This window comes from Labeo rohita, chromosome 18 (assembly GCF_022985175.1).
Source record: "Labeo rohita strain BAU-BD-2019 chromosome 18, IGBB_LRoh.1.0, whole genome shotgun sequence".
Taxonomy (NCBI): domain Eukaryota; kingdom Metazoa; phylum Chordata; class Actinopteri; order Cypriniformes; family Cyprinidae; genus Labeo; species Labeo rohita.
In genome coordinates, this window is record NC_066886.1 from 5,177,275 (window position 1) to 5,191,292 (window position 14,018).

Here is a 14,018-nt window from a genome sequence, read left to right on the forward strand (position 1 = left end):
CCTACATTTTTACTCATTGAACACCCTGTTGCATTTGAATTACATCATATGATGGAAGTAAAATGGGTTACGAATACCAGGTTGTGTTGTCAAATCAGCCAGACTGTTTGCATAAGCAGGAATGCATTAAAAGGAATGTTCACGCAAAAATTACAATTCTGTCATTAATTACTTATCCTCATGTCTTTCCAAACCTGTAAGATCTTCATTTGTCTTCATCTTAAATGTGGTAGTTCCCTTGCTGTCTGTGGAGGTTTAGAAACCTCTCGGATTTCATCAAAAATATTATTTGTGTTTCGAAGATGAACAAAGGTCTTAAAGGTTTGGAATGACATGAGGGTGAGTAATTAATAACAGAATTGTCCTTTTGGAATGAACTATCCCTCATGTCGTTGTATGACCTTCGTTCATCTTCGGAACACAAGTTAAGATATTATGGATGAAATCCGAGTGCTTTCTGACCCTGCATAGACAGCAGTGTAACTACCAATGTAATGTAATTAGCAAGTCAGGAACGCACGTCGAAGACTGACACGGAAGAAATCATTGAATAAAGTCGTTATTTTTGTTTTCTTTGCACGCAAAAAAGTGATGTCATATAGACTTTTTTAATAATGTCCTCACTACCTTTCAGGGCCTTGAATGTGTCAGTTTTATTGATGCAGGGTCAGAAAGCTCTTGGATTTTATTAGAAATACCTTAATTTGCATTCCAAAGATAAACAAAGGTCTTACAGGTTTAAAAATGACACGAGGGTAAGTAATTAATTAATGAATTATCAGTTTTGGGTGAACTATGCCTTTAAGGTGTATCGAAATCCAGTATCTGTATACGGTCCTGTCTACTCCATCTGATCCATTTCTGTAGGTGGTACAGATACTGTATATTCCTATAATACATCAGAACACTTATTATTATATTATATTATATAATAAGTAAATAAATGGAGCATTTTTGTTACAATGTAACAAATAAATGTAACAATTCAAATTATTCAAAACAACAAATTATATAACAATTTGCATTTGGCATTGTTACATTCAACACATTTTGAGTTCATAGATTCCTTGAAATAAAAACACATAACATGTTGTTGACAGCACCAAAGTTATACACTGTAAAAATGATTTTTAAAATTTTCAAATGTGTAATTAGCATTTTATTGGAATAGGCTTTACAAGCAAAAACATTATTTCAGATTTTCCTGCTTCAAAATGTCATGTTTAATTCAATGTGTCACTTGCTGTTTCTTTGTAATTATTACAAAGACTTCCTAATTCTTTGAGTTAAAAGTACCACTTTTTTTTCAGTGTACCATTCAATAAGTAAACAAGCACTGTAGCCATTAAATATTGCATTAAAGGGATAGTTCACCCAGAAATTGTGTCATTAATTACTCACCCTCATGTTGTTCCAAACCCTTAAGACCTTCGTTCATCTTCAGAACACAAGTTAAGATATTTTTGATGAAATCTGAGAGGTTTCGGACCCTGCATAGACAGCAATGTAACTACCAATGTAAAGTAACTAGCACGTCATGAACGCACATCGAAGACTGACACTGAAGAGAAGAAATCGTTGAACGAAGTCGTTATTTTTGTTTTCTTGCGCACAAAAAGTATTCTTGTTGCTTCATAAGATTAAAATTGAACCACTGATGTCACATCGACTGTTTTAACAATGTCCTTAATACCTTTCTGGGTCTTGAATGTTGTAGTTGCGTTGCTGTCTATGCAGGGTCAGAAACCTCTCGGAATTCATCAAAAATATTTTGTGTTCTGAAAATAAACAAAGGTCTTACAGGTTTGGAACAACATGAGGGTGAGTAACTAATGACAGAATTTTCATTTTTGGGCGAAGTATCCCTTTAATTATGTTCTATAGAATCTGAAGGATTCTATAAAAGGAACCTTCCAAAAATGCTGCTTGCTTTTGGCACAGACTTACTGGGTAGCAAATAAGCAAATCGACTTTCAGTTTCAGACAGCCATTGTTCCAGGACACAGTGTGAAGACAGTATCCGTTCCTTCGATAAAGGCCATTTCTGAACCAAGATACAACTGGTTAACAGTTTCGCTCCCATTCAGGTGAAGATGTGTTACTCAAACTGCCCTCTAAAATGATACCATCACAGGGTCTTTGATTGGGCCAGCCATGACTTTGTCACAGAGTAGATTATCAGCATGAGCTCATGTTTTCCCAGCATCCTCTAGTCTCGTACACCTCTACTTATTAATCTTTAAGACAGGCATGAAAATGGAATTGCTGCAAATAACAGCCAGATTAGACATTCACAAACATGATTAATGGCTGTGGGACACTCCCAATGCTCGTGGAATATTAACAACATCATGCATGCGACAGCCACGTTTCCGTTACGCCGTAAGACTATCGCATGCATCGACGCCCACTAATGTTAAACAACAACACCTGTAAGACCAGCGCCCGTGTTTATCTGCTCGCTCTCTCGAGTGGCGACAAATTGATTCCAATCACTGTTGACATTCTGATTGAGCTTAACAGGATACAACGTTTAATATTGCCTTGTTGTCAATGGAATGAAATGAGCAGGGAATGCATTCAAGATCATGCAGGACAGCATTAAGAGGTGTAGGAACTTATTACAGATATAAAAACAGAAACAAATCTATTTTAATCGAAACCTACCGCACATTCTCTACCTACTGTTTCTAAGAGAACACAGAAGAGCTACATGGATAAGATTACCTTTATCGTCCACAGAACCACGGCCATCCTCCTTCTTAATTTCATGCTCTACATAATGGTCTACATAGGGAGATTCTGCTGATGACATTAAGGAAAAAAATGAAATGAATGAATGAAATGAATTTGACAGCATGGGGACATAAAACTGAAAATATAACCACATTTACACATCTTTATACAATATCATAGTCAAAATGAAAAAAATATGTACTTTCTTATTTTAATCTTATTTTGAATCTTCAATCAAAATGTAATATAACATTCCCTGCCTCTGAAATGATTTTTCTTTGCCATTATAGCACAAGGCTATAGAGTGGAGCAATTGGGTTCCAGAAATAAAATCTCATTTATTTTACACGCATAGCAATTGATTTTTGAATGATTCTAAATAAAGCTTTCAAGACAAACATACCATGTGCTCTGAGGTTAATAATAGGAAAGAAAAGCAGTGATATTTTAACTTAATTAACAACAGACAAATTCCAGGCGAAGAACTACACTACCCATGAATCCAGAGAAATATCCAGGAAACACAATGCATTAAGAGCCAGGGGGTGAAAACTTTTTGAATTTGAAGATCAAGGTAAATTGTATTTAATTTGTCTTCCAGGAAGGTATCTTCTGTTGCTTCCGAAGGGCAGTACTAAATGGAAAAAAAGTGATCATTCAACAAAATACGAAAAATTTGGACATCTTCATATTGTTCAAAAGTTTTCACCCTCCGGCTCTTAATTCATTGTGTTTCCTTTTGAAGCGTCAATGAATGTTTGAACCTTTTTTAATAGTTGTGTCTGAGTCCCTCAATTGTCCTCAGTGTGAAAAGATAGATCTCATACTCACAGTCACTTTTGGAAAGGGTTCAAATATGCAAAAGATGCCGGAAAACCAAAGAATCTGCAGGACATGGGGGATTTTTCTGAAGAACAGTGCTCAGTTTAACTGTTCAGAATAAACAAGGGACTCACTGAAATAAATTAAGATAATTGTGACTTTTTATCTCACAATTCTGACTTTTTCTCAGAACTGAGTAATAGAAACTCTGACTTTTTTCTCAGAATTGTGTGATATAAAATTAAAGTTGCGAGTTATAAATTCAGTATTGCGTAATATATACTTTTACAAAACTCAGAATTCTGAGATTTAAACTTGCAATTCTGATAAATATTTTAGAATTGTGTGATATAAACTCTGCAATTCTGAGACTTTTTCTCAGAATTGCAAATTTTCACAGTTCTGACTTTATAACACAATTTTGAGTTATTATGACAGAATTGTGAGATATAAATTCTAAGAACTTATCAGTTTTATCAGAACTGGACTTTATAATTCGCAATTTAGAATTGCGCAATGTAAAAGAAAAAAAGTCAGAATTGTGAGATAAAAAGCTGCAATTACCTTATTTTATTTTTCATTTAGTGGTGGAAACGGGCTTCCATAGAAAAGTGTCTTGATCAAATCAGCAAATATACTCTAGTTTTGAAAGGAAATTATATATAATATATTTATGCATGGTATAGATTTTATTTATTTATTTTTTTACTGTCTTTCAACCTGACAAAGTTCAGGGATAAACAATCTGCCATCTTCTGTTCTGAAATTAAGCCAAATATAATTACTACAGACTAACCATACCCAAACTGCAACCCTGATTGTATGTCATTTTTACATAAGAAATAACGCATACTGTTTTTATGAAGTTATTTTCCTTTATATCATGGTAGGGTTCCTAAAATGTGGGTTTCAATCCTTGAAGGACATATGAACACACACTCATAGGCACACAGCAAACCTCATCCATCATTCCATCCTTTTTCGCCAAAACCTAGTAACCTACTGCACTGGATCTACAGGGATCTTCATTCGATTGGTGGTCTGCGGTCTTAAACTGGTTCCGTCTGACCTAAAGCAGTCTACAGAGAGTCCAGCAGGAGCAGAGCTCTACACTAATGAATTTACCTTCCTCTTCACTTTCTTTGATAGACTCTGCCAGAGAGAGACAACACACATACATCAGAGCTCTACAACACAACAAAGTGCGCATATGTAGGTCTACAATGCTGATTTTACTAGTGTATTTGGCTCTATGACTGTAGTATCACAGGAGCTATGAACAGGATAGAGGAAAGACAGGTGGAGATGAGTGGGATTCATGTTTACCGAGCTTGATCTCCTCATAAACATTCTCTTCTGTCAGAAAATGGAATGAGAGAGAAGAGGAAAAAAAGTCAAGGTAAAGACGGAGATGAAGAGTGAATGAAAAACAGATAAACGGCATTGTAAGAGCAGAAACAGATAAAGTGTCAGACGTACTGTCTCTCTGAACAAGCCGACAGACAACAGCTTATTGTGAATGTCAGTTACAGTTATTTGGAAGTCCTTCGCTTCCAAATTTGATGTCAATGATTATGCTGACTAAGTAATTATAGATTAGTACTTAACTCTTGTACTCAACTTGAGTATGGAGTAATCAGAAGTATGGATATCAAATGCACTGGTTCAGAGTTCATACTAAAATGAAAAATATGTTATGACAACCTGTTTTCAGTTCCTTTATAATGTGACTCATACACACAAACATACACTCTAACCTTTGGTTTTTCACAAATGTATCAATCACATATCGGCTTGAGATGTGACTTTATCTGCCCTAAAAATGCTACACTAAAAATATCATTCCTCAGTAGCAGGTCTCACCCCTATGAGGGGGATATATTTCCTCATCCGTTTATCATCTGCGACCTTAAAGCAAGGCTGAAGTTCGTAAGCTCCAATGAACTGAAGCCACGCTGTCCAAATGCATTTCACATCTGTATGAGGCACAGGACCATCAAAACGTTCCCACATGAGCACGCTAAAGGTTATCAACCTGAAGTCACGAGCGGGTTTATTCAGTCCTCAAGGTCTTGCAGACATATGTGCACCCAAACGTGATTTTATCAGGGAGAGCGAGTCTCCAAAGGTGAACTAATGCGATTGGGGCAAAAAATGACATATCACACAACACTCTCACTGGGGCTCATTCAACAATAACTGTATACAAAATGCATACTTGGAGGTTCTTGCACACCAAGTTTTAGCAAAATTAGTGTTATTTAAAATACTGAAATAGTATAAAATATTACAATTGAAGTCAAAAGTTTACATACACCTTGCAGAATCTGCAAATGTGAGTGATCATACAAAATGCATGTTATTTTTTATTTTGTACTGACATACTGTAAATAAGATATCTCGCACTTTCCAACAGTGACTGTATGATTTTGAGATCCATCTTTTCACACTGAGGACATCTGAGGGACTCATATGTAACTATTACAGAAGGTTCAAATGCTCACTGATGCTCCATAAGGAAATACAATGGATTAAGAGCTGGGGGATGAAAACTTTTTGAATTTGAATATCAGGGTAAATTTCAAGGATTTTTATTTTATTTTATTTTGTCTTCTGGGAAACATGTAAGGATCTTCTGTAACTTTTGAAGAGCAGTACTAAATGAGAAAAAAAGATATTTAGGCAAAATAAGAAGAATGTACACATCTTCATTCTGTTCAAAAGTTTTCACCCCCGGCTCTTAATGCATCGTGTTTCCTTCTGGAGCATCAGTGAGTGTTTGAAACTTCTGCAATAGTTGCATATGAATCCCTCAGTTGTCCTCAGTGTGAAAAGATGGATCTCAAAATCATACAGTCATTATTGAAATGGGTTCAAATACACAAAAATGCTGAAAAACCACAATTTCTGAGACCTGAAGGATTTTTCTGAAGAACAGCAGGCAGTTTAACTTCAGGACAAACAAGGAACTCATGAAAACTATTACTAAAAAAAAAGCTATGGATCATTCAGGTAACAACACAGTATTAAGAATCAAGTGTATGAACAGGGTCATTTTTATAAATTCAACTATTATTTTACTCTTGTGGACTATATGTAAACACCTTTTATGTGAAATATCTTATTCAGGTCAGTACTAAAAAAAATAACATGCATTTTGTATGATCCCTCTTATTTTGGTAAAATAATTAACATTTTGCAGATTCTGCAAGGTGTATGTAAACTTTTGATTTGATCAACTGTATATAAAATATGCACAGGTTCATCTAAGTTCAACAGTTAAAATTTACTATATTCTAGTTTCATAATACATAATCAAAATGTTTCAATCTCAAATTATTACAATATTTCATTTCGAGTTTGATTAAATTTCCATTCACAGAGTAAGAATAGCAGGCATTTCTTAGCCTATTTCAGAAATTTGAGAAGCACCTGTTTTCTAAATTACTGTTAAAAATGAGGGGTCAGTAACATTTTCTTTTTTAAATAAAGTAATCATTTTATTTAGCAAGCATGTATTAAATTGACCAAAAGTGACACTGAAGACCGCAGAAATGCCTGCTGGAAATTAAACTACTCTGTGTACATATAAAAAACAAACAAACAAACAAATATATTTATATCTTTAAAAATACGTACATTTTATACCTAAATTCAGGACACATTAAAGCACAAAATTAAATAGCTCAGCAATGAGACCCACTGTTTGCATAGATAGCGTTGCTGAAGCTGAAAATGAGATGTTGTTTTCCCAGCAGTGACTCCGACATTAATGAACATCAGTGAGATAGACATTATGAATATATCAGAAACTATGAGTCAAAAAAGGACTGCCGGCTGCTCGCTCGCCTCTTTCTAAGGTTACAGAGGTGCTACGAGAACAGAAAGTGCACAGGAAATATGAATATTTTTGACATATGGTGCTGTTACGTCAGAGATGCGTCGTGTGTCCAGCATATGGTTTGTCCTGGCAATTTTTGAGCTGGCACAAGCAGCATGCTGTCATGGTGCCACCAGATTATAGCTGCAACTCCATCTCCACTAGCATGGGCATCCTGGCACTTCACGGCCACTAATGCACCTGCTGCCCAGCACAGGAATGTGAGTCAGGATGTTTTCAGAAGGAAAAGCGTACGTGCAGCTGTTCTGGACTAAACGTTTACATGTCCCATAGGACAGTAAAATTACAAATATGATATCTCAGAAGTTTTCAGATGAGATCAAATAGAGAGTAAACTGAGACGTTTGATCTTTTTTTTTTCAAGAACTAGTAGTAGGAGAAGACTAGTAATGCTTCCTCAAGTCATTCAGAGATCTCGAAAGTCAAGATACCAAAGATCTTAATATGATCTCAAACATTTCTCATTAGATCCATCCAAGACCAATTATCTGAGTTATGTAATCAACATGAATGTCAACTTTTGACTCATTTGTTTCCTTTAGTAAGTAACTGAAGAAATATTAAGAGCAACATCTGAGATAAAAGTAATATGTGACCCTGGATCTTAAGTAGCATGGGTATATTTGTAGCAACAGCCAAAAATACACCGTATGGGTCACAATTATTGATTTTTCTTCTATGCCAAAAAATCATTAGGATATTGAGTATTGAGATAGAAATAGTTGCATCTCAGGCCAAATATTGTCCTATCCTAAAAAAAAATCATACATTAATGGAAATCTTATTTATTTAGCTTTCAGATAATTGAAATTGACCCTTATAACTGGTTTAGTGGTCCAGGGTCACATATTTAAATAACTTGAAGCTTCCCATGAATGCAAAACAGCAATATAATAATAATTACTTACATTCAAATTCCTTCATATATAACTAATACTTCATGCAGATATTTGCTTCATGAATGCCATGTACAGTATATCTGTATTTCTCATAAGAAAATATAAAAGAAGCACCTGAGACAATGCTAATATTTAAAAGGAGCACAGATAAAAAGCAGTTCTGATCAATAATATTAATAACAACAACAACACAACAAAGACAACAACAACTTCTATTCAGATTCTTCAAAACCAAATGATAAATACATAACTTTTCACTCATACCATATGCAAATATGCATCTCATTTATGTCTAAGTGTATTTCCCACAAGGAATTTTAAGAGAAACATTTAAGACAAAGATAATATATGAAAGCGGCATAACTAGGACATTTATTACGTCTCAAGAACTGCAATAAAAAGCAGCATCTGAGCAATAATAATCACAACAACAACGTACATTCAAATTCTTTCAATATCAAATGATCTGAGCTCTGCCGGCGGCAAAAATATATATCTCTTTACTCATACCACACGCAAATATTCATCTAATGCATGTCAATTTGTATTTCTCTGAAGGAATTTTAGTAGAAGCATCTGAGACAAAGTTAACACTTAAATGAAGCTCCACTAAGTTTTCTGAGCTACACATGAGCAACCTCAGAGCAATAACAGTCTCCTCTGGGTACAAGCGGAGGAAATTATACTCTATTAAAATGCTTTAAGCATTAAATGTGACATAAATCAGAATATGTGCAATATTTTTTTCTGTAGAGCCTAAAGAGGGAGGAAGGAAACACAATAACATAGTGGTGTATGTGTTCAGGGTGCACAGGTGCACAGGTGGGCATGCAGACTGGAAAGAAAGAGTTACTGAAGGATAAAAACACCACTGTAGGGGGCTGTGAATGGGACACACACTCTCATACACACTGGAGGGCAGTGGGATGGATGCAGAGTTCTTTACCTTCCACTGCGTTTGAGTGGTAGTCTGGTTTGAAGCATGAATGGAGACAAGAACAGAACAACACATAAGCCATGAACCCGAGCCATGAGCACACATACACCCTTCTACAGCGTCCATTCACACGCTCAACAGTGAGTATGAGTTACAACCACATCTTTTAACAGCATCGCATGTAAACAGCACAAAAACATTAATACTGAGCTGAATCTCCTCTGGATCAAGATTCCCTAGGACGTAAGCAAGTGAGCATGGCCCTTACAGCTGAGAGTCAGCGTGTGTGTGATGTGAGAGACGGTCTCCAGAGAGCAGTGTTTGACAGACGACAAGCCTTCGCCTTCCCGTTCTGAGACATACCAGTGCAGATGACATGTTAAAGATGGAAAATCATGTGCATCTTGCAAAACAGACAATCTGTAGGTCACTGTGGATCCATCTACAGCCCTCTTCATAACTCAGCCAGCAGATACAGCTCTACAGGCTGTCTCAAATAATTTTCTGCTTACAGCAATGACAAGGTTTTACTGTATGCAACAGATTATATATTATAAATATATATATAAATATATTGTGTGCTGTATTTCAACTTACACTTTATAAAATAATTGTACAGCTGTATATTTTTTAATTTCTAAAATTTATTTGCAAATAAATATTTACTCTTTAAAGAATATTTGTTTAGTATTTAGAAAATGCTTAATAAATATAAACATTATTTATTAATGTATATATATATATATATATATATATATATATGTGACCCTGGACCACAAAACCAGTCATAAGGGTCAATTTTTTGCTTTCTATAGACATATGGTTTGTTAGGATATGACAATATATGGCCAAGTTACAACTATTTAAAAATCTGCAATCTGAGATTGCAAAAAAATATTGAGAAAATTACCTTTAAAGTTGTCGAAATTAAGTTCTTAGCAATGCATATTACTAATAAAAAATTAAGTTTTGATATATTTACAGTAGAAAATTTACAAAACATCTTCATATCCTAAAGATTTTTGGCATAAAATCAATCATTTTGACCTATACAATGTATTTTTGGCTATTGCTACAAAAATACCAGTGCTACTTAAGGGTCACATATGTACATATTTATTTATAAAAATATATGACCTATAATAAATACCCATTTAATTAAAAAAACATTTTTTTTAAAATAAAAAAGTCCAGCTGTATAATTAGTTCACAAAGCATGAACACAAGGAAAATAGTAATTGTTATTATTGCATTTTTTTATTGACAGTATGACATTATCAACCGATAACCAATATTACTATTTTAGTGCCTGTAAACTGAATTGAACTCAAATAATCCAAACAGCCTTGTCAGTTTTTCCCCATTCCATTACACATGATTATGTGAAATGCATTTTTTTTTGGCAATAAAGTCACAAGACTTCCCAGACAGCCCGATAAAGATGATAAAGATCCAACAAATCAACTCTAACGGCACAAGAGACATTGCAATGCACAAACTGTGATTGTCATCACAGAGCAAAGTTGGTCTAACCCCACCCCTTTTCCAGATGATTGACAGCTGTCAGGTGCAAAGTGATTAGCAGGGAAAGGGCACTCACCTTTGACCCTCTCTCCGCGGTTCAGCTGGATCTCTCCCTCCCCCTGCGGCGTGTACGGTTTGACCACGATGAAGGTGCGCCCCGGCACGGCGCTGTAGAGTTTCCGTTTGGGGCCCCGGGCTCCTGAGAGTGTGTGCGAGGGCCCCACGGGAGGAGGGCTGGGGTCCCGCTGGACCGTCCCCGGGCTGTAAACAAAAACATAGGTTACGGTGGTGATGCCCGGCAACTGGTAGCCAAATCCGGTGGTCACCGACATGGTCCCGCGAGAAGGCGGCAGCGTGCGTGCGTGCGCGGGTCTCCTCCTCGATATTCCCGAACCGGCCAGGGCCGTCAGGTGAAAGCGGCTCACTCCCTCTCTTCCTATCCCTCTTCTCCTCCTCTGCTCCTCTCTCCTCCTTTCTTCCACCTCTCCTCCCTCTGAGCGCTCCCCGCCCTCCCCCTCGCTCCCGTTAACGGCTGCCTGTCGTGAACGGCGCCGAGTGCTCGGGCTGCACTCGCCGCGAGTGGGGCATGTTCACTCCCCGTGGCTCTCGCACACACACTCGCACGCGCACACACGCTGTGACGCGGCTGCGCTGTTTCCCCGTAGCTGGGCTGGCGCGCTCCCGCCCTGAACATTCTATCCGTACGCGGACGGTCGCCGACGACAACGCGCGGGCGCCAGGGGTCCGGATTGATTAGTGTGTGGGGGGGTTGAGCACGACTCACCTCACCCCCCTAAAACAGCCTTGCACCCACAAACACACACATACACACACACACACACACATTCTCCTAGTGCTGTAATCAACAGCCCCTCCTACCCCCCTCTCTCTCCCTCTCTCTGCCCTCCAAGTCCTCCCCTCCCTCCCCTGTCTCACTCTCTCTCTCTCTCTCTCGCTCGCTCTATCAGCAAGACAGCTTCTGAATGTTAATGCAGCTGCAGGCAGAGTGGCTATAGCCCTGTCTCTCTCATTCATCGCAAATCGTTCACCCATTCACTCCACACAAACACACGTCAGCGAAAAGGCAACATCCCAATATGATTCCTGTTTTCGGTCCAGCCGGGAACGAAACTAGAATTACAGCAAAACACACACTCGAGAATGATGTTTAAAAAGGTTTAACAGGTTTGTGTGTCTTAAGGATGTTAACTTCCTCCTACTGGAATTCTGCTCAGATATTTTGGAGTGAATTCACTGAGAATGAATCACGCTTGTTTATGCATTGTTTATTTGTTCTGTTTCAGTACCTGATTCACTAAAGGTGCTATGCAAATGAGGTAAATCTCACACACATGCACTGAATTAAATTTGCACAACTTAAGTGGAGAATGCAGCATACTTCAACAATCTGGCATACTATATATATATATATGTGTGTGTGTGTGTGTGTGTGTGTGTGTAAAACTTTCTCTTTCTTTATTTTTCTTTTATTTTGTAGCAACTGAAGCTGTAATTTAAATGCATGTATAAAATTGTGTATTATATGTCAAAAAAAAAAATCACAATATATATCAAAATATAAATAAAAAATATTTTAAAATATACTTTAAAATATATGCATGGCTTATACAGTAGTTAAACTGGATTGCAGGTGGTTAGTTAAAATTTTGCAGGTTTTTGTGCTAAATTTTGGCATGCAAAACTGGTGCAACTGTTTGCAAATCGACTCCTCTGTTTTGATTTTCAAAAATTAGCTGCTGTGAAGGTAATGATTAACCAAGATTATTCTAAGTTGAATCCAAAAAGACTGATTACCCCTTGGTTAACTGCTAGTTGGTCAAACTAGTTCTTAGTAGTTACCCTATTTAAAATGTAATAAGTAGTGTAACTATTTTACTTACTACTTTATAGTAATGTAACTGATTACATTTGATTATTTATCTAAATTTCTAACAAATGTTTTCAATCATTTTCAAACATTTAAACCAGTACTCAACACTGATTACTGCCAGACTTCCTAAATCATTCATCTCTTGAATTAAAATTATAATAATTAAATTTTAAAGCACAGACCACAGACCACAAAATCAGTCTTTAGCACTTCTTTTTACTCTGAGATTGTTTTAAGGTTAAATACAGGTTTATCTGTTTCTATAATAAATAGAAAATATTAATACAAGAAGTACTGAGATGTAACCCATTTTGTAATCATTAACATTTTATAAGTAACTAATTTAATTACATATTTTTTTCTCAGTAACTGTAACAGATTACAGTTACATTTATTTTGTAATTAAATTACGTAGCACCATCACATGTAACTAGTTCCTTCCTAACACTCCACTAACTAATGTAGTTAACTAATGCTAACAAATGGAATCTTATTGTAAAGTGTTCCCTTAAACCTTTGCCTTTACTGTCAAAGTCAGTCCGAACACACATGCATATTCACACACTCTTTCCAGCTATCTCTCTCTCTCTCTCTCTCCATCTATCCTTCGCACTAAACATCGAGCTCAGTGACGGCTTTCCAATTACTGCAGCGGTACGGGGCGAGAGTGACTGCAGCATGTAAATGCAGAGTAACAAGAAAGAGAGAGGAATTTAAGGGCGGAGAGATGATAAGAAAGCGAGAGAGGAAAAGAAAAAGGCCGTAAAGCAAAGAAGAATGGAAAAGAGAAAGTATCACAGAAGAAATGATGGACAGAGGCTGTAAGCAGAGAGAGAACGGATGAGAGACAGAGAGGTATGGAGTCCCGTCGTCACGGTTTCCTCTGACTCAGTATTGATCAGTCAGAGCCGCCACAAGCCTGTAATAAACAGCACTGAAAATCATCGGCGGGCTCTGCAGTAATACCATATTTCACACACATCAATCATCATAAAAACAGACATACACAGCCTCTGACAAGTGTTCTTTTTATTTAGAACATTTGTAAGACGATAGATTCGAAGCAGTGCAGCGGCGCCTGAGAAACGGCAGCCTGTAGATGACATTAACGCCACACTCGGCTCTGTCTGATCTCAGGCCGATCTGACTCTTCCCATGCATGAGGGAAGTTCACACGCTGTGTGAATCCACAAAGACATATGCTGCGTTTTAAAACTCAGAATCTAGTGAGCTGCCTACTGAGACAGATCCAACATTCAAATTGATTGTGCTTGTGATTCACAAGCATTTTTGACCGTGTATGATGCC

At 36.9% G+C, this 14,018-nt stretch overlaps 1 protein-coding gene across 1 annotated transcript in view; it reads right to left on the reverse strand.

The window, feature by feature from the left end:
- The window catches only part of shank3a (SH3 and multiple ankyrin repeat domains 3a), a 290,274-nt gene that overhangs the window by 77,158 nt on the left and 199,098 nt on the right, over positions 1 to 14,018 (reverse strand). Inside the window, 1 exon segment of the mRNA XM_051134506.1 lies at positions 10,896 to 11,080. Within this exon segment, the coding sequence (XP_050990463.1) occupies positions 10,896 to 11,080 (185 nt within the window).